This window comes from Brachyhypopomus gauderio, chromosome 10 (assembly GCF_052324685.1).
Source record: "Brachyhypopomus gauderio isolate BG-103 chromosome 10, BGAUD_0.2, whole genome shotgun sequence".
Taxonomy (NCBI): Eukaryota; Metazoa; Chordata; class Actinopteri; order Gymnotiformes; family Hypopomidae; genus Brachyhypopomus; species Brachyhypopomus gauderio.
The window spans coordinates 14,087,754-14,109,692 of record NC_135220.1 but is presented as its reverse complement, the minus strand read 5'-3'; the positions used below and the strand labels follow the sequence as shown (position 1 = coordinate 14,109,692).

The 21,939-nt window shown below is 42.1% G+C and overlaps 1 protein-coding gene across 14 annotated transcripts in view; it reads right to left on the bottom strand.

Annotated features, from left to right (window-relative positions):
• Nucleotides 1-4,808: 4,808 nt before the first annotated feature.
• The window catches only part of psd3l (pleckstrin and Sec7 domain containing 3, like), an 83,462-nt gene continuing 66,331 nt past the window's right edge, over nt 4,809-21,939 (bottom strand). For all 14 annotated transcript variants that reach the window (XM_077019719.1, XM_077019720.1, XM_077019718.1 and 11 more), the window contains 6 exons: nt 18,411-18,601; nt 17,116-17,186; nt 13,713-13,870; nt 12,956-13,100; nt 12,499-12,642; nt 4,809-8,280 (listed from right to left, as the gene is read on the bottom strand). In XM_077019719.1, coding sequence (XP_076875834.1) covers nt 8,080-8,280; nt 12,499-12,642; nt 12,956-13,100; nt 13,713-13,870; nt 17,116-17,186; nt 18,411-18,601 — 910 coding nt within the window. In that variant the 3' untranslated portion in view covers nt 4,809-8,079. The remainder of the gene's footprint in view (nt 8,281-12,498; nt 12,643-12,955; nt 13,101-13,712; nt 13,871-17,115; nt 17,187-18,410; nt 18,602-21,939) is intronic.

The following is a 21,939-nucleotide window of genomic DNA, read 5'->3' as shown; positions in this document are numbered from 1 at the left end:
GGACCAGCCCGGTGGAGGGGGAGGACCAGCCCGGTGGAGGGGGTGGACCAGCCCGGTGGAGGGGAGGAGCAGCCCGGTGGAGGGGGTGGACCAGCCCGGTGGAGGGGAGGAGCAGCCCGGTGGAGGGGAGGAGCAGCCCGGTGGAGGGGGAGGACCAGCCCGTCTCCATCGTGAGAGCTCTCCACTCTCCACATATGGGCTGAAGGTCGGTGGTCTTGGATCAGAACTCAGATCTGATGCCAACGGGGACGTCATCATTAGCAGTAACGCTTTTAAAAATGATACTACAATGAAACGTAGAAACGATGCAAAAAGCATTAAAGTCCTTATATTGTCTTCACAATCTAGTACATCTGTTAATGTTTTACTGACTTTGGCTTCATTCACGCAATCTCTTAAGCGATTCGTTATTCGAAACCTAAACTAAACCTATAGCCTACTTGTTGAAGTCACACGACAGCTGCCAGCGCTAAAACCATATTAATATGGCGACGTGACAGCTGTTAGAATAAAATCAGGTGTGTGTGTGAGAGAGAGAGAGAGAGAGAGAGAGAGAGAAGCATCCTTTAATATTGAAAAACTTCAATATTTCTGTTGAGAAGCAGTGTACTATGCTAATCTATGTTTTTTCTAGCTATTTAGAACCATATACACATTTCGGAGAGCGACAGCTCGCATCCACGCAGCTACTGTTCACAGGAACGTGCTTATGAATTTTCTAATTCTAAAGTCACTATGACAGCGATCCAGAATCACGGAGCTTTCTGTGTGCGCGCGCTCGCGTACGCGCGTGTGCGCGCGCGCCACTCGGTGTGGTCACCTCCATGGCAACGAAACGCAGACATGTCTCCCGGGTTTTAGGAGAAATAATTCATTTACAAAGTCTTTTTACAAGTTTACACCTGACAAAGATGTATTGTATTTTTTGTATGAACATCACAAAACAATTTACCAGGGGCCATTTCTTAACAACAGCTTACAAACCGGATGCACATTTAGTCATTAAATGTTTGCATTATTTCAATCAATCAATCAATCAAATTTTATTTATATAGCGCTTTTTACAACAGTTGTTGTCACAAAGCAGCTTTACAAGTGCCGAGTCCTAGCCCCCAGTGAGCAAGCCAAAGGCGACAGTGGCAAGGAAAAACTCCCTAGTTTTTTTTCCCTAGTTAATTAATTCTGGTTAATTAATGTTACAAACAAGGTTAAGGCGCTAAACTGTAATTAGGAAGTTCTTTATTACACATCAGTGGTTTAAGATTATTTTTGGATGATTACTTTGAAAAACAACTGCTTGATAATGTATTTTCACTTCTGTGCATAAAGAATTCATCATAAACCCAGTTTCTCAACACAGAGAAAGCAACAATCTACTTCACTGCCTGCCTTTTAATATGAAAAGCCTTGCAGGGGGACAGGTGAAGTCCATAGGACATCACTCGACATGCACAACTTGATCAGCTGTTAGTTGTCCCATAAACCCCAGCAACACTGTCGTACCTCGTCAATTTGTACCAGCTCTGAATGCACAACAAAATCACTATTATGCCAGTGTTGTGCTGAAAATGGTATATGCAAATGAATCACATAACATCTAGCAATAGTCCTGCATAAAAAAAACCCACCAACTATTAATGAACAAGGTTTATAGTGGCTGATTGTGAATGTTAAACAGGGCTGCATTGTGTGCATGACATGGCATGGCTCCCCAAATTTGGACTGTGTGCCTCTCCACTCCTCCTCCAGACTCTGGGACCATGATTTCCAAATGAAATGCAAAATTTACATTCATCTGAATACACCTTGGACCACTTAGCAACAGTCCAGTTCTTTTTCTCCTTGGCTCAGTTAAGACGTTTCTGGCGTTGTCTCTTGGTCATCATGAGTGGCTTGACACAAGGAATGTGACAGTAGTAGCCCACGTCATGGATATGTCTGTGTGTGGTGCACTGACTAGAGCGGCGGCCCACTGCTTGTGAATCTCCACCTAATTTTTGAATGACCTTTTCTTGACGAGGCTGCCGTTGAATGGCCTTTTGCTTTCAAGGCTGCGGTTATCTTGTGCACCTTTTCTACCATACTTTTCTCTTCCACTCAACTTTCCATTAATATGCTTGGATACGACACTCTGTGAACATCCAGCTTCTTTAGCAATGACCTTTTGTGGCAAACCCTCCTTGGGAAGTGTGTCAATGACTGCCTTCTGGGCATCTGTCAAGTCAGCAGTCTTCCCCATGATTGTGTAGCTTACTGAACCAGACTAAGGCACCATTTTAAACACTTAAGAAGCATTTGCAGATGTTTTGTGTTAATTATTCAAGTTTTCTGAGATTTCTTTGTAAGCTGTAATCCGTAATCATCAACATTAACAGAAATAAATACCTGAAATAGATCATTCTGTTTGTCATGAATCTATATATGTGTTTCACTTTTTGAGCTACTGAAGTAAATTGACTTTTTGATGATACTCTAATTTATTTAGATGCACCTGTATGTGAGCCACACCTCATAAAGTAGCCAGGCCTACATAAAGATGTAGGCACGGGGTAGTTGTTTCTAGGAACGTGGCTGGTGAATACTGGTTCATTGCTAGTGAGTGCATATTCAGAGTCTGGCCTTTTCATTGCAGTGGAGATGTTTGGCTGAAGCACTCAAAAGACTAGATTAAATGACTAAAGTAATTACCAGGCATTACCAGCAGAAACAAAATTAAGGATAGCTTCCTTTGCTAATGTAGATAAGAACACTTAATGGAGATGTCAAGCAGACATCCTCTTTGTCCTGAACTCAACTGAAAAGTTCGGGGTTTGATGTCCGTTCAAGAAGGTTTATGGTCAAACTAACTAAGCTGTAATCACTATTTTGGAGTTATGGACACGTCCACTATGGTTTCTAAATAGAACTTTTCAAAAATGCTAACTCATCAGTTTAATTCTTATTGTTTGTCTAGGTACATCGTTGAAGTAAGGATGTAAGATTTCTTAAGGAAAATCCAGATTTCTTTATTATTATTATTGAGTATAGTCTGTCAATCAGCCACTGTTGAGGTAATCACCAAGGAAACAAAGCAATAACTTGTTGAGATGATATTGTTGGCTATATATATATATACATATAAACCTTTAGAAGCTCTACTTACTAGTATCAAGACATATTTGCCTACTGTATGACCAGTATGTCAGTAAAAAAATATGGCTATGTGAAAATAATGCTACAATCAAATATATTGAGAAGCTGCTTCATTAAGATGTTAAGATGCTGTACATTTGGCTATATATGGTGAATCATTATCCTGAAAATCTATGCTCCATGGCTGCAATGAGCAGTTGTATCCAGCATGACGCAGCAAGTTGCCGCACTGTGTCATGTGATCGCAAAACTTGTGTTAAGGGTCTGTGTGCACTTTATTACAATAAGTCACCTTGCAGCACGCGGACGGCAGAGTGCCTGGACAAGCACTGACATCATCCCTCCTGCACTCATCCTTGTTCTCTCCTCAGCTCTCCATCATCTGAAGTGCATTGCAGCCATTGGTTTCCAAGCAACCGTTTCCAATCACAGCAGTCCACTTATGATTATGTAACATTTATGTACATGTTCATGGGTTCATGTTCAATTGCATATGTGAAAAAATAATGGGAGTAAAATATTCCCATATTTGGGCTGAATATTTTTTTAATTAATTGCAACAGATCATAGGTCATATTTAAGTATCTTAATTAAAACATAAATTTCCATCAGCTTTTTGCTGGCCTAGGTAGGGAACTCTGCCCAATAATGGTAATAATCTTGGCTCCTGTGTCTCATAAATGAGACATTTTCAGCAAAGAGCATTAGAAACTGCAGGTGCCATTACTCTGGGCTACAGGTCAGGCAGTACTTCTCCTTAGCTCACTAATGGATGACATACCTCACTTATATGGCCTCTTCTTCACCCTCGTTTCTGTCACAAGGTTTTATTTGCCATGCATCACAACCCCCTGCTTTTAAAAGCTTCTTCACGTCTTCGTGCTTTGTGTCTTGTCCATGTTGCGATTCAGTGATGTTTTTGGAACATTTGTGTAGTTACACTAATTATGAATGTTGAACATGTTTCCCAGACCACTTTATCCATCGTTTCATTTAACTCTAACAACTGTGCCATGTCCGTGGTCACACAAGTACCCGAAATTAGTAGAGAGCTGGTGGATCTGGTGCTCATGCAAAGTTCACAATACATGGACCACAAGTTAGTCTTCAGTACCAAGCATCAGCTCACAAAATATCTTCCTCAGGGAGCAAAGGCCAAGATGACAGGGAAGCCACAGGGTTGCATTAATGTGCATCTAAAGTTCATATATACCAAAGTGCCTTATGGGATACAGTTAAGGAACCACAGATCAAAGCTGTGAATATTACCTCCATGTGCCTATCCAATGGACTCAACTCCAAAATCATTATTCAGCCGATGCACATTATCATAAGATTTGCAGATGTATTACGAATCAGCACTTGTTACATTTATACAGCTTGAACCCAGAATTGATGGTGGTGCACTCTTGGGTCTTGTGTTGCTATGGGTTACTGGATGATGTTTTCTTATGCACAGCTGAATAGAATGTTCTGCTTTTAACCGCGTGAGACTACAGTGGGTACAAATTATTTGATCAGTTTACCAATAATAACGCTTCACTTTAACAAAAACGTACGTTGGGATAGTACTGACCAAACAGGTCTTCAATGTGTACACAAGCACACTGGAGTTGTCTGATGAGAATAAATAAACACAAACCCTGACCAGAAACGATGACAAATGCAACACTGAATTAAATACTGTTTTTTATTCACTGAATCCTCCTACAGTTTGGATGACACCAGCACTGTGTCCCTGGGATAGGCTGGAGGGCATAAGACACGCCCCCGTGCCAAGAGACTACTTGAACGACCAATGAGTGGAATCCTCTGAATACAGGGCAACAGTTATATTTACCAACATTTACAGAGTTAAAGGATTGTACAAGATCACAGCTTTGAGAGAGATTTCTATGCACTGTTCAGTGACTAAACAGCATAGCCATGGTGTGTCTGTCTCACTGTCTACTGAGGCATGAGTATATACAAGGTCAGCCACACTCCTAGCAGTTACTGATGTAATAGGTGCACGACTGATTCTGTCTTAACTTCTTAACTCGGGTGACGGGAGAATAAAGAGGAGGGTTGTAATACTCGAGACCAAATTTAAGACTGAATTTCAGTGGTCTCATCTCAGTCTGGTGTTTTTTTTTTTTACTCTGCTTTAACACGGTGTTGGACATGTCGTAATTGTTTTTCAAAGGATTAAAGAAAAAAAAACATATAAAGCAACCAAACAAACATAAAACAAGTGTAATAATATTGCCATTCATAAACATGAACTGGAGTTTGCAGGGTGGATGTTATAATGGCATGATGGACGCTCAGCTCAGTACCTAGACTTGGACTTGCCCTGCTTTGGTCTTGATTTCAATTTGGACTAAAACCTCACTGGTCTCTGTACTGCCCCAGATACAAACTACAACACTAATGCTAATGTATTTAATTTAGTGAACTCATGACACTGGTGCCATTCCAGTATTTAAGTACATACAATCCATCCTTGGAGGCAATAAATCCTACCTAAAACAAAACACACCTTTCCATTTGTACGTCATCATCCCAACTGAGATCAAATCATATATCAATATTCAGGGGTGAATTTCTACACCATGTTTTTTTTCTTCTCTCAGGAAAAAGAAACAAACATAATGCATGTGTTCCAGTCCAAAATACATTAAATAAAAGCATTTTAAATGAATAACATACATCAATTCAACTTCACAAGTCAACTCACAAAGTTCTGTTTTCCATTGTTTGTGCCCTGCGTATTCTTCTACTTACTATCAAAAATAATTACAAAGAATAATTAAGAAATTCTTGTGCAACATACATGTTAATAAAGGGCTTCTGCTAAAAATATTTTGTATCAAGGGAAATTATTTGGTCAGCATATGTAGTGAAAAAAATTATCAGTATAAAGAAACTAATTACAAAAAAGGCTCTTTTATTCATACCGTCTTCCACACTAGGGGTGGAAAATACCTTTTAATATGACTTACTGGACATTAACTTGTATATACTGGCAAACAGCAAACCAGAAAACAGCAAATTAATAAGTGCTTCTATGTGAATATCATTACCATTGTTTAGATTGTTAAGAATCTGTTGTACAAAGCAACTACATAGCAAAGTGAGCAGAAAGCAGACAGGAGATATGTGAATGTCTGTTCGGAGTTTGTAATGCAGCTATGGACTTATTCTTTTCATACTTTATGGTTCACATTCATCAAATTCCATACAAGTGTGGTAAATAAACAACAATAAAAAACTAAATTATGAAATAAAAATAAAGTGTCTAATACATATAGTTCAAGTAAACAACATTATTTTAGACTGGAGAGGCTGCATTAACTAGCCTATGTATAATAATATGATTAAAATATGATCAAATAGCTTGGCTATACTTCTATCATCACCCTTTTTCCATATGTACTAAAATTGAGATACATTTGCAATCAAAACCTTCAAAAACTCAACACAATGTATGTCTGGTATGGAAAATGTGTTGGTGTGTAGTTAGCAATGGAAGTGTAAAATTTTCATAGTGTTCATGTCAGTTCTGTTGCTAATGAAACCAAGAAAGAAATCGTAAATTCAATAATAACGTCACCAAAGGCAATAATTCCATGTTGTACAGCACTGTAAATAGCTTCCTAAACAGGAAACTTTGTCTTTGAACAACCTAACTATAACAGCAAAACTACTGAACCACTGACATACTAACACATTACGGTTTGAGCTGGCAAGGAAAAAAAAAAAAACGTACAGTCAGCTCAGTACCATGAATAAGATAAACACAATTTAGTACTGCCTGAAAAACCTGTGATGTAGGTAAGAAACATATCACTACCTTTTATAAAGCTCTAAATACTCAAAAAGAACTAAGTCATAAAGTGCACTATAAATACTAATTTAATCTTTACAACAATAATGTTCTGAACTGAGAATTATAAATCCAAATATATAAGAAGATTATAAAATACACAAAAGGAGCGTTGGCATTTACACTACTCAAAAACGCTGAAGTATAACGCAGAGGTTTTGCTTTAACAGCTAAAAAAATAAATGGCTCATCTGCTCAAATGATGACATTAACGTGAACACCATTCTGCAGTGTAAAAGCCATGTTCTGTAAATACTCAGCGTCAGACAATCCTTGTTGGGTACCACTAGTCATAGAAATTAGAAAATAATGTATCCAGCACGTTTGAACAGAGACATGCTGGTAGACTAAAATGATGACGAGCACAATGTGGGCATTTGCCTTCATTTTGCTATAGTAAATTAATAATGAAGTAAACCTCATAAGACTGCATGGAGAGTTTGTTAGAATGACAGAGTGCATCACTTTCATATTTACATCCTGATGCATCAGTATATTGAAAAAATAAAACTCTTCGAGACAGAAGGTCCTTCAAACAAGATTCCCTTCATTAGGAGGAGGAACCAAGAGCCAAGTCAGTTCTCTGAAAACCTTACTTTCCCAGTTTTGTTGCGTGATTTTAACATTCACTTCTTTTACATACTTAAAATTACCTTCAGAGCAAGACCACATCTACTGTATGTACAAAGAACCCAGAGTGGAAATTTCCACTAATCTGCGATTAGTAATTACTACTTCTCTCGCAAAAAGGCAAATCAAGCGTTGGGACAGAATGCGTGAACGGACAGAGTGACGGTCTCACAATTAAATCTCACACTCATCACCATAACGACAGCCGCAACACCGACAACACTGAAATGAAAACAAACAAACAAAAACGGACCACGTGTACGTAAGTAACGTTCTGTACGAACAGCGACACGAGCACCAGTCAGTCTAAGGAGGACGATAAATCCATTCAGTTACATTTTACACAACCGATTTTTTTTTATTTTAACAGTGGCAGATAAATAATTCCATTAAAATATATTCACATGTTGTGTTTAATGGCTCTTTTGACAAGCAAAGACAGAATGTGCCTATGTGACCTTGGGCGTCTCGGGCCGGTAGTCCTTCCTCTCCGAGGTGTTGCGCTTGACTTTGGCCGTAGACGGCTGGGACTCCTGGTTGAGGGAGGGGCTGGATTGAGACTTCTTCAGCGCCGCGTCATTGTCTTTGGCCGTCAGCAGCTCCTTCACGCCCTCCTTCAAGAGCTTCACGTACATCTCATAACGACTCTCCTGCAAAACAGATGGAGAACGTGTGCCTTCAGTAACCGCAACAGCTAATGTAGTAATAATAATAATAATAATAAATCAGCTGCACCACCAACACCACCAAAACACCAACAGTCAGTAAACGAGAGTAAAAATAATAAAAATAAATAAATGAGAGTAAAATAAACATATATAATTAGTCAAGTTCTTTCTTCTTATATTGAAAAATGTCAACCTATTCTTGGAAACATATAATCCGGAATGTTACACTGTGTGGTTCTTAATGAGGGACCGAAATGGTGACAGGAAGGACCCTTGCGGAGACGAGAATACTACAGGCTGGCATGTAACGTAGAAGACAAGCCTGCCTCCAGTAAGCCATGTTCCAGTGTTGTACTGTGCTACTGTCACAATGTGCCTATTACACCTGTACAGAGCATGTGGCCTTTCAACAGCGTCTCTCACGAAAAGGTTACTGGATTTCAAGCCGTAGATTTAAATGTCTTGCCTGCTGGAAAAAAAAGATGCTCGTTCACGTTCATTAGAATGCATTAAAAGAGTACACACTCATGTGTACACGCAGCAAACACAGGACACTTTAAGAGGGTTCCAGGAAACAAGCAGTCGTGCTATCGGCATACAGAAGAACCATGTCTGTTGTACAAGACATGCAAATAAAAATACTCCCTCCAAAAAAAGAAGTGTGTTCATGAGAGTTGTGAGGCACAAAATCAAACGTAATCCAGCCCTTGGCCAAGGGTTTACGCACCAGTCACATTTGTGCCGGGGATGACCGCAGTGGAGGGGCAGCAAGGCGGGTTAATCTAATGTTTGGAGCATCGATTAACACTCACCTGACTGGGTGGCCTTTAATCACTAAACTATAAGACATGCAGACAGGCCTATTGATCTCTGCACCAGACCAAATGGGGGTCTAAGAGGATCAATCGCTTCTCCAAACAGCACAGAGGAGGCTGTTTCATCCACGGCACGACCGAGTTCATAAATATGTGTGTGCAAGTTACCATGGCATCTGGCTAGGGGGCCAGATAGTAAGCGCGTTTGATGCGGAGGTGGATGAATGTGCATTGATTATTGGAAGCTGATGGTAATTCAGTAGGGCTTTGTTCCAAACCGCTGTGGGGGTCGGAGGGACCTTAGAGGTTAGAGAAGACCACCCAAGGCCAGTCCAGAGCGTTGTGAAGTACAGCTCCAGACTGTAGCTCCTTTGTGCATGCTACAGAGCTTTCAGGAAAGCACTAGTTTGTAAAACTAAGCTTCAGAAAACAACCCTTTCCCCCCCCCCCCCCCAACAGTTTTTCAGCAGCTTTCCATAAATTACTCCCGTTTTGAAGAATGTTTTGAATATTTTTATTTTTAGGGTTCAAGCACATAGTGCAGGAGCCCTATTGTAATTTTGTTTTTTTCTGTCTTGTGTTGGCCTGATCCAGGGTTCAGAGGGAGAGACTGAGAGTGCACTGGAAATAAATGGGGCTGAACCCATTTGAAATGCATCTGAAAGCACTGATTAAGAAACATGCCATTAAATGCACATGCACGTAATCCTGCATTTGCATATTTTCACAAAGAGACAAAGATATCATGAGCCTGTCTTCATACAAACAAGGTGTCTGGCCTGCACATTATCATACAAGTGGCAAGAAAATGAAGAAGAAAAATCATAAATGATTCAAAATAGCAGACTATTTTAACAAGGTAGGCCGGTAGGCGCGCGCACGCGCGCACACACACACACACACACACACACACACACACACACTCATTATCTTGTTATGTCTGTGTTAGAGACTGCACAAACATTCAGATACAACACGAGCCTTTGAGGCATTTCAGAAGTATGCTATGTAACTTAATAATAGCCTTATAGACTGCTTAACTGCACTCTGTCAAACGTTCCACAGATGGTGCAGAAATTCAAGCCAAGTGCCACTGCACCTTGTAGATCCAACTGTACTGGTTTTTCCTCCTCATTTTTACATGTTACTGGTGGATTCACTGGATGAGAGATTGTTCTGGTAGTGGAACATTGACATTAATACAAAATTGATATGATTTGTAATCACTTGTATAGCCTTTAGTTTTCATGCAAGATTGAACTTTGAAAATAATGATATTAGCAATTAGCAATGCGTTTTCTGTAGTGTTACAACCATTCTTTCAGCTGAAAGTGAAAATAATGTGAAGGGCACCATGTCCACGTTAGGGCTGATTTTACAATCTACAGCTTCATGGCCCCCTGAGCACGACTCACTTCAAAGTAGTGAACTCGTCTTACTCTACTCCATCACTGGATGACCTTGAAGCAGCATGGAGGTGTTGTGTCTCCACTGCAAATCAGCGCATTACCAACGCATACACGCCTGCCTTCTGCCTTTCAGAAGGGTCCATCCATCCACACCAGACAATACCCCAAATGACACATCCAATTTAGCAGACGGCATCTCATGCCAGAACTTCGTGTTTTTACATTTGACAAATAATCCGAAGAATCATGGGGGGGGGGGGGGGGGGGGGGGGGGGGGGGGGGGGGGGGGAGGGAATTGTGTAGACAGCCCAAAGGTAATGGCACCAGCTCATGGACAGTTTCTTTAATCAAGAATTTCTTAATTTATTCTCTATGTTTTATGTTGGGGATTGTTCTAGCAGCCTATAATAGACTTTGGTCAAATAAAGGCAAAACTGAAATGCGAGATCATATCATAGACATTAAGGAGATTGAACTGCAAGGACTTTAATGGAAGTGTGAAAATAATTCTCCTGAATCGTGGGGAGATGCCTCACGGCTCAGGTCTTCTGTCCACTCCCATTTAATGGTGTAGTTTGGTGGTTGATTCAAATGGTGTTCTTCGGCCTTGACAACAGGCAGTTGTGTTACACTTGTTATCTGGTGACACTTCCTTCATGGCTGACAGGTCAATCCTTGCGTGAACACTCCTGACACAGACACTTTCAGGGTGATTATTTCCAAAACGAGTTACAGGTAGCCTGCAGCATAGAGATGACAGCTTTTCTCTCGATCGTATAGTTCTCCCAACTCCTCTCATCTGTTATTTGAAGTATCAATTATAAATTAGGTTTCTGGCACTGTTGAGATGTTTTAAATACACTACAGACTGCTTTATTAAAAGTCATTGTGAAATTAACATAAAAAAAAAGACAAACAAGCTTAAATTTTTTACCAAGAACATTAGCACATGCGTGTGTGTGTGCGTGTGTGTGTAATGGAGTGATGCTTTATATGGAAAAGCTGTCCAAGAGATACGTTCCTTTATGTATTTTCTCTCTTTAGCATCCAGGAAAAAGTCCTTCTCTTCAAACATGTCATGAGGACTTCCAGGAGAGACGGATGACTGCAGATTGGTTCTGAAGGCACGGAGCGGTTCACAGCTCCTCCTGCCAGCACTCTGTGGATTGTGAGGCTGCAGCTCAGCTTCTGCACGTCCCAGCTGCTCACACGCAACACAGCTTGGCCCATGCAGACGCTCCAAAGCTACGGGCTGACATGGTTTTCACATACCGACTGTATGCTGCGGTGGGCGGAGAAGAACACCACCGCAAACAACTACTGTAGACTAGTACAGGGGGCACATGGATCATTTGTCAAGACTCAACGAGGAACAAGGCCCAGAGGGCATAAAGGGTGGGTGGGGGGTTATTAATTCAGCCAATTAAACAGTTACAACATAGCAGTAAAGTTCCTGGAGACGAAGCAAGCAGGTTTAATAACCTCTGAGAAACACTGGGGAAATTGGGCCTTTATGGCAGCTGTCAGCTCTGATGCTAGTACATCCTGACAAGCACTGAGGAGAGGCTAACGGAAAGCATCAAAATCACCTCTCACGTACACCATCTAATAAACACTTCATGAAAGCAAACACTGCAGAAAATTCTGGACTCAGTTTCATCTTTAAAAAGAAAAAAATACAAATCACAGTGCTAAGTCCACCAATCCCATTTGGCTTAGAATCCTTCTTCCTTGATTTAGGTGCTTAATGTCATCTAGTGAAATGTAAATCAAAACAAACCCACTTCCAAAAAAATGTGTCCGAGTTCTGCCAAGAACTCTAAGAAAACATACAAAAAAACCATCCAAGGCTCTGCGTGTCCACAGGCTTTAAAGTGAAAGGGTGACCGAATAAAAAGCCACCATGTTAGTGACAGGCTGAACGGCGGAGTTACACTTGAACAGGCTGTTTCTGGTGCTTACGAGATGCTCCTCACCTCAAATTCCAGGTAGTGCTCTTTCAGTCGGTATTCATCAATCTCCTTAGCTTTGACCTTCTTATCCGGCGGGTAGGATCTGTGCTCAGCTAGCTCTGTGCTAACATGCTTCAGCTTGGCCTCATGCGATTTCAACTGCTCCTCCTGCAACACAAAAGCAAGGCTCAGGTAAGTGGGAAAACCTGCCCGTTTAACACCTATTAATCCACAATTAATCCCGACTCCCAACCCACATCTCAGAGACTCCTAGATCATCCGCATCACTGCCCATCAGTAAAACTGCTCCAGGAATTGAGAACTTTGGATTTCCTGGCGCAGAAGTGCGCTACACGTGAGGACTGGGTCAGGTAGGCGTGGCTAATGCAGACACGTGGGGGTTCCACACCTGAGATGTGCCCTACACGCGAGGACTGGGTCAGGTAGGCGTGGCTAATGCAGACACGTGGGGGTTCCACACCTGAGACATGCGCGTGGTGCTTGCCGGCAGCAGAGGGCGACTGAATTTCTTCTGTGAGCCAATAGCTGCCGGAAAGGAAGGTGCAGAGAACATGGCTGCCACCGAATTGATCACTCTGATCCAGGTCTCCATCTCCTCTGGGCTTCTGCAGAGAAGAACTTGCAAGTCAGCGTTTGACACTCAACGAACAGACGTTTAGAAGCCTCCCCCGACCATTAAACATAAGCTTCAAATAGCATCTGAGCTAAAGGTGGTTTAAAGATCTTATAAACATCCACTACAAAGGTCTTAAACAACATCATGATGCACCACGTGATGTAAGGCATCTTCCCTCGCCACTGTTTCAGTAGAGCAAGATGCTAGTAAGCAGTTAGACATGAAAAAAGCAGGAATTGTCTGGTTATGTTCTTCAAAAGGCCCAATTAAGATGCCATGGCATTTTACTAGCACGTCATGCACTGTGCTTCTCTAATTAACACGTTTAGAAAATGGTCTCCGAAGATAATATCAATCTTTCTTATTGATCAGACCCTTCACTGGGTTTCCACAAACACTGGGGAAGAAGTTGGAGAAGAAATGGACAGAAAAGAAAAAAATAAAAAATAAAAAAATACAACCAATGCCTCGGACGGACTGGGAGCAGAGACAAATGTGTTTTCACTATGCTTGAACTCAAGCATGAAATGAGATTGTGGCTCCAGGGGAGGCCCCTTCTTCTACGGGCCCTCAACAGCAGGTTTGTGTGGGCAGCTCTTACTGGGCTTGGAAGAGGAAGACTCTCCAGTCAGCAGTCTTGAGCTTCAGCACATTGGGCTTCTTCTCGTAGTCCATGGCCTGGATGGCCAGGGCGTGGTGGACGCTGATGGCGTTCCTCAGGTCCTCCTCCGACAGGGCCTTCTCAGGCTTGTACTCATCCTGCATGAAGACATGATGGTGACGGAAGCAGGAAAGGGAGGTTAGCCTACTTTTCCTTAGTTTTCCTCCACTCTAGCCCTGACCTAGCGACAATACAGACTACATACAGATCATGTTCCGAGTACGAGTCATATACTTTTCTTCTAGCGAAGAAGAGATGTGACATGATGGTAATAGCTAGTGTGAGTCAATTCCTGAAACATGGGGTGCACAGCCAATCAGACGCAACCCATAGTGAAACTGTGCCAGATTCAGACGTCTTTATCTTAGTCACGAGGAGACAGGATGAGATACACAGACCTTTATATTACTCATGATCTGAACATCTTCCCATCCAGGATGCAACAAAAAACCAAAAAGATCCAAACAAACTGACTCCAGACCGGATGAAACCACTGAAAAGGCAATTCTAGTCAGAATGGTCAGAAGTGCGAGAAAAATCAGCTTTTATTACTTTAAATATTTTTTCACTTGCTGAAATCAGGGTGGAAAAAAAGGAGTCTTCGTCATGTTCATGTGGTCTAAACTCAAACTCATAACACTGCACTGTATTCTAGAACTTTCCAGCTATTCGCAACACACAGGCCGAGGGGAAATAACTGAGTGGGTGGTTCTCAGTGCTTCAGTGCTCGTGGCTATACTGGGAACGGTAAACTAGGCCAGTGTGGTGCCGAGTTCATATGAACTCAGCTGTGTTACTGTGTCTGCCTGACAGATGTGTACGGAATGGTGAACATCAGCAGCGTATCGCCAAGTGTGTCTGTGTGTCAAGTGTGATGTCAAGGTCATCATTCATCTCACATTCCAGAGCCCACAGCTCCCGGGATGATCCGCTTTGATGAGTTAATGAACTAGCATCACAACACTGGCACATCAGGTTCAACACTACTAACAGCTCACTCTCAACTTTGAAACAGCGTTTGAACATCATTCTTTCCCATTATTTGACCACTTAACACCCTAATCATTTTAACAGTGAATTTTGACATGCACTAATTTATTAAACATTTTCACATACTATCCATAATTAAGCCAACAAAATCTTGTGATTTCCACATCTGTGAAAAGGCGTGTGAAAAAGAAAAAGTGGTTGTTGCATTTTTAATCCACATAAAAACAAATAAAACACTAATTTCATTTATTCTGGACATATTTGCAGATCATCCTATCCTGAACGACTTGCATATTCATCACTATGTCAGGACATGCACACACTGGTGTTCAAAGCCATGGCCTTGGTTTAACCAGCACAACATCCTACCTGCTCGACTAGGTGAGCTACAGGAAGACACTCGACTCTGGTGTGCCATGTCAAGTGTCCAGAACACCAGCTTGAGTATATTCAGAAGGTACTACAACACTGAAATGAGACAACCCGACGAACCAGTGATGACACCAAACTGGGATGTATGCGATGTGTTAGGATTACAGAGCTGAATCTTACTATTCGCAGTAAAAAGCAATCTATTATTTACATGCTCCAAAATCAACTCACAGTATCTGGGAAAAACCATCTTTAAGTGAAAAATACGGACTATGAAGAAAGGGAAGAAAGAGAATCAGAATCAGATTAGGCAAAATTATCACATTTGAAAGACTCACATAATACTCCAAACAGCCAGCGAGGCGGTCTTGGGAACAGCCAACGCTGACTGACAGAATAAGTGAATCTGTCGTGTTCTGATAAGTGTGAGTCAAAACTGCTGAGACCTGCCACCTCCGCAGAAAGTCACAGAGGCCACTTCAAATTAAAATTCAACAACCAGCCGTCACTTTTCTGGCTCTGCTGATGAGCCACTGAGGTTTATTGCGCATGATTGCCACTCCTCAGTTGATACAACACACACGGCGCGTGGTGAGTGACAACTACAGTACAGCTTGGGCTGCACCTGAAGCCAGACACAAGTTCAAGAGCTCAGAACCAGCACTGCCCCTCTCCTAGACACTGTCTCCTAGACACAGTCTCCCTGGCTGGACCCTCTACACAACGCAGCTCCCTAGATGGGAAAAGAGAAACAAGAGGAAAAAAAGACAAACTTCACAAAACCCATAACTTCAACTAAGTGTCCCTTCAAACACATTCAAAAGAGTGACTTCTAGCAGTTTGAGCTGCTAGAGTGAGGTTTATATTAAAAGAGAAAAAATAGGAAAAAAATCTCCTCAGGCAAAACGGTAACTAGCATTGTACATTTACAAAGATGAAGAGAGTGCTAGCAGACAGGCTGTGTTCCTGTCTTCACTGACGCTCCAGGCGTTCTCCTCTCACACGGCCAATCACACTCTATTACAGCTAACGGACAGCTTCTGGCTACAAGGGGAAAGCACACGAGCACATATGTATACATGCTTTGACACTGACTTGCTCCTCATTATACTGAACGGAACTTCCAGAAACACCCCCCCCCCCCCCCCCCCCCCCAAGATGCTTCGGGTACAAATTTCCACGCTGTTGCACATAAAGCCAGCCGACGGTTTCCGAGCAAGTGTGACGTCCCCTCCTCCTCATTGATGGTGATCTGGTCATTTCTCCGAGCAGCTTCGTGTAGACGCAGCGTGGCACGATAAAGACGCCGTGAGAGAACATGACGGCACGAATTCCTATTTTGACACGTGTGTTACAGCATTCCAACGAAGGCGTGCTCCAAGACTGTGTCCATCATTGCAAATAAATAAATGATATAAATGAATTTTGAGTGAATGAACCCTGCACAACCTCAGTCAGTTGTTAGAGTGCAATTTCCTGCTAATGGTTTGTACATGAGCGAGTGTTCCTTCCATTCACCGTGACTTCATCTGCAGAGCACAACGGACCCATTCTTCTGCAGCAGGTAATGGGTAAATCAACTTTGTAGTGGATACAAACATGAATGCATATTACTGTGAAGGTGTCAATAATTCAAAATGAAACACGTTCAATGCTCCGTATGCTGACTGACCTGCAAATTAATGAGCTACTAAACAATGTAGAGTCACATGTTCACCAGCGGTGAAACAGTGCTGGGTAAGCAGTGCTAACAGACGCTAGCTGGCAAAGAGTGACAGATCATCTCTCAGCGCTACGACAATAACCAGAATTTTGAATGTTGGTTAGATGAATCATTTATGCAGAAGGTCAATGACACAAAAAAGACAAAAGAAAAGAGTAATTAGACTAATACAACAAATAAATCCATTAGCGTTCTTTAAATAGCATTAGTGCTAACCTTCTCGTGGAAACATGAAGAGGAAAGAAATGGGAACTGTACCTTCTGCAAATAGAGGATCATTCCTTTGAGAACAGCATAAAATGTCTTCCAGCCTCTCTTTCCTCTGGGTGCTAGGGTAGACAAACACACCATGTTCATCATGTCATGGTGTACACAAATGGTAAAGAACTTTAAAACATGTAAGTTTAGGAACACATTTGGACATGTTTACAGGACTCCAAACCCTTCTGCCATCGTTTGCACCTTATGCCCCTGTCAAAACAAACAAATAAAATGCTCCAAGTATCCTCCAGATATCCTGTCGTCCTTGTCCTGGGTGCTTAGAAACTTGCCTATTCTTGTCATGTTGAGGACACAGGCCTGAATAACTGCATCGTATGACTAGTCAAATCAGAGGAAAAGAGGACATAAGTCCTGCTGTTTTTATCTCTATAATAACAGAGGTCTGGCAGCCTGGGCGGAGTTAACCTCACTGGCTCTAAAAGAATTACAGGCACGGTGTGTGGAAATGTGCATTTGACCCAAGACTCCAACCTCGTCTTCTCTGCTGGTTGAATACACATGCTGAAAAAGCATGCTGATCCAGGGTCTCGAGGCTGCTTGCAAATGCTTGTATTTGCAGAACTCTACAGTCCTGCTATACACACCAGCCTGTGTCTGTGCAACACAGCCATTAGGTTTGGACTAGTTAAAGCAAACAGACCACTTGTATTTCACTTTTTCAAATGAAGCAAATTAAGCCACCAAGCCATTTTGTGCTCGTCTAGGAGACACCTGCCTAACTGAGTGCAATGCCAGTCACGTAATTCAGGTCCTCTGCCTTTTCAGCAGACATAAGCAGACCACTAACAAGTCAGCACCCCTCGATATTCAGTGAAACCCAGTAGACAGGTAAGATTAGTGGACGTGAAATACGAGGCCAACTCCCATCCATTCATGTCTGGTTGCTGGAGGAGCCACATTCAACCTGTTCTTGCCAACTCACATTACACAGCAGTTATTTTAATGACCTCTTCCCTTCTCCTCTTCACTGCTACAGCTAGTAAATTTCTGATCTCATTCGGCTGGACTAAATCAAGAGAAAGGTGCATTTGTGCATGTGAACCACACATTGTTAATGTTACTGTTTGATGACCAACACTGCCATATTTTACTGTAGTACTTACTTCCAATGGCTTTTTGGGGGATAAATATGTGTGTCAACACTAATGCACACCGACAAATACAAAGTTGTAAACATTTAAGAGACACAGAGCTTAACCGGACAGAAAAAGGATGAGAACAAAGTTGGATCTCCATCCAGTGCACCACACAGAACCTTAATTAGGTCTTACTTTTCTTCCCGTCCATGTCCGCGTGGATTTTGCGGGCCAGGAAGCCAGTTTTGTGAACAGCAGCATTGGGGTCGTGAGCGATGTCCAGGAAGGGGTTGCTGCCCCCGCTCATCCGGGCCACGCCCTTGTGGGCGTTGTCCTGCCTGCTGTCTGCTAGTTCAGACAGCGACTTCTTCAACTCGTCCCCATCACTGCAAACAACGGCAAGACGGCGTCGGTTAGCTTTGGCACTTTGTTTTAATCATTCAGTCAATGATTTCCCTAAAGCAAAGGACACGGTCCATTTGGCATTGCTCATTTCTGAAGCCCGTACGGGGACATAAAGCGTAATGGTATTTAAACCGTATTTGAGACTGCTGTATTCTCTGAGCCGAGTCTCCTCTTTTAGGTACATACTAATTGATGCTGTGCACTCCAGTAGTCAAGTAGAGGTTAGCAGTTTTCCTCTGGCACCTCTTCACACACGAGAGAACAACAAGACCTTGGTATGGCTTTAAATTACACACCACCGAAGGGGTCAAATGTTTCACTTCTTTACAACAGACTGTGTAAACACTTTTGCAGTGTTCCATAATGTACAATTGTGTTAGCATTGCTGTGTGTTTCGTAAGGAATCATGTCATGAACATTCAGCTCCCCATAGTTTCCTCCAAAAATCATTACTTGAACGGTGTTTGCTGCTCTCGTAGCCTCTGGAAGGGGAAGAGCGGGGCTTTGAGATGACAAGAGCGTGCACACAAAGTTCTTTTCCCTCATCTAGCATAATCTGCAGCTGAATTCCAGCCAGCTGAATTCCAACCTGTATAACCTGCTTCTGAATTCTGGCCAGTTGAACGGCGTCTCCATGACCATACCAGGAGGTGCTTTGATCGTGTTCCTATTCCAGAATCTTCTGTGCACAGAGGTCAGAAGCAATGTTGACTGCCTCACACACTACAACCTTCTCTCCTGTGAGATGCCGATGGACCAAATAATTAATTTCCATAAATGTTCCAAAAAAAGGGGAAAACACTCAAATGTCACTACTGTACTTTCTTTGGTCAAACACAAACCTTTGCAGTCAAACACAAACTGATAACTTTGTAAGCATATCTGGGTTACTGGGAAGCACTATATGAATATAACATCATTGTTATCATTATTATTATCTTATATTATTATTACTTTGTCTCCCCTTTAATGAAACCACAGGATCTGGCTTTATTCATTGATTTTGAATTCATTTTTCTCCAGACAGTTCCCTCCATGTTAGTGTATGAAGTGGCACATTAAACATCCAGACCAAGAGTCTGAGTGAATTCACACAAATCCATTTAATTTGTTTTGTTTTTCAGAAACGTCTATGGTGGACACATGCTCCGGGAGGCTAGCCACTGCTAGTATCAGCACTGTATTTTTACAATGAACGGCAACGTTTGCTTAGAAGTCATTAATATTCATATTGCTAAACCAACAGCCAATCACAGAAAAGCAGAAGATAATTCGGCCAGTAATTCTCTCGGGGGAGGAGGGAGTAAAACGCTGAACAGAAAAACAATCACAAAGGAGCACAAAGAAGAAATGACACCTGGAATCTCATTTAATCGAATCATGTTCAAATAGGTCTATGAATGACACCTTTAGCACTGACCAAACACAGTATGTAGGCTTTGTGTATACTCAAGTACATTACTATTGTGGAGATGCTTTCAATCCTTCTGTATGTATTTCATGGACAGAACGAGAGAGAGAGATCTAGTCAACCACCTGTCGGTCTTCACATTCATGGAAAAGGTTGGGATGGTTGCTGACAGATTGGACAGTTTTACTCAACACTCTCCACATTCCACTCTGGTCACCGTCTTGGCCAATGGGATCAGGTGTTACTGAAGCTGCGTCCATTTTCAAGTCAATGGAAGACAGCGATAGTGCTACGCTCGCTCTAGTGCTACTCTCCCTGTACTTCAGTCTTGCTGGAGCTCACGGTGCTAACCCAATCACAGCTGTGTCCCACATCATCACACACAGACCAACAGCAACGTCACCGCTGTCAGCATCGTTCTTAGAGAGACAGAATCCTATTAGCCAGATACCATAATAAAATCAAATATTTCCTCAAATTTTGGCATAATACCAATTTCCAAAACTGTAGTATCAGTATACTGTGTATTACTATTCTGAGGACTAGGAAATATGACCTGTTGTATATGTAAGTGCATGGGGACCCAGTGTATTGAGGAAAGCTGTAACAGATGTGATGTAAAAAGATGTATAAGTGATTCCTTACACAGAGAAAGTAAGGAATTAGTATAAAGGCAGCAAGATTATTCAGAGAAACCTCATTATCTCTAATAAGTATCTGCAGAAGGTCGACACTGATGGATTTTTACCCAGGTAGTCTGTTGTGTGGGCAAGAATCTGCATTAGGAAGTGCAGTCCAGTCACTCAACCCGCCTCCCTGCATCACCATCTATACTATACAGTCTCCTCAGTCTGCATCACCATCTATACAATACAGTCTCCTCAGTCTGCATCACCATCTATACGATACAGTCTCCTCAGTCTGCATCACCATCTATACGATACAGTCTCCTCAGTCTGCATCACCATCTATACGATACAGTCTCCTCAGTCTGCATCACCGTCTATACGATACAGTCTCCTCAGTCTGCATCACCGTCTATACGATACAGTCTCCTCAGTCTGCATCACCGTCTATACGATACAGTCTCCTCAGTCTGCATCACCGTCTATACGATAACAGTCTCCTCAGTCTGCATCACCGTCTATACGATACAGTCTCCTCAGTCTGCATCACCGTCTATACGATACAGTCTCCTCAGTCTGCATCACCGTCTATACGATACAGTCTCCTCAGTCTGCATCACCGTCTATACGATACAGTCTCCTCAGTCTGCATCACCGTCTATACGATACAGTCTCCTCAGTCTGCATCACCATCTATAATATAGTCTCTCCTCTGCAGTACCACCCTGCCCCACACTCTTAATATGGTCATTACTTCCTCCAAAATAGCAGGGTGTCTGAAGGAATGAAATTGCTCATTGCAGATGAAACTGCACCTACCTGGTTCTCTGGTCTTTTATTATGTTCAGGATGCTATTACTAAGTGCCTATAGACACCTCTCTTTAGAAAATCCATGCATGTAGTAATAATTTCTAATAATATTGATTATGAGTAGGCCTATAATACATTTTTCAGGTTGAGTATGATTTCTGATTCTGAGACAAAGATTCAATTAGGATGTCAAGATAAAATCTGTAATTATACACTACAGCAGGGGTACTCAACTGGCGGACCGCAGTCCGGATCTGGACCCGAACGCAGTCCTGTCTGGACTCAATCTCATTCCTGATTAACTGGATACGGACCAAAAAAAAAAAACAACGGAGCATTTATTTCAGGGCTATTGAAAAAACACTCCGTCATGAGTGTTACGTTTGCCGCCCCCGCTCAACAACTTACGTTCGTACCAGACACCCCTCAACAACTTACGTTCGTACCAGACACCCCTCCCTAAACAAAACT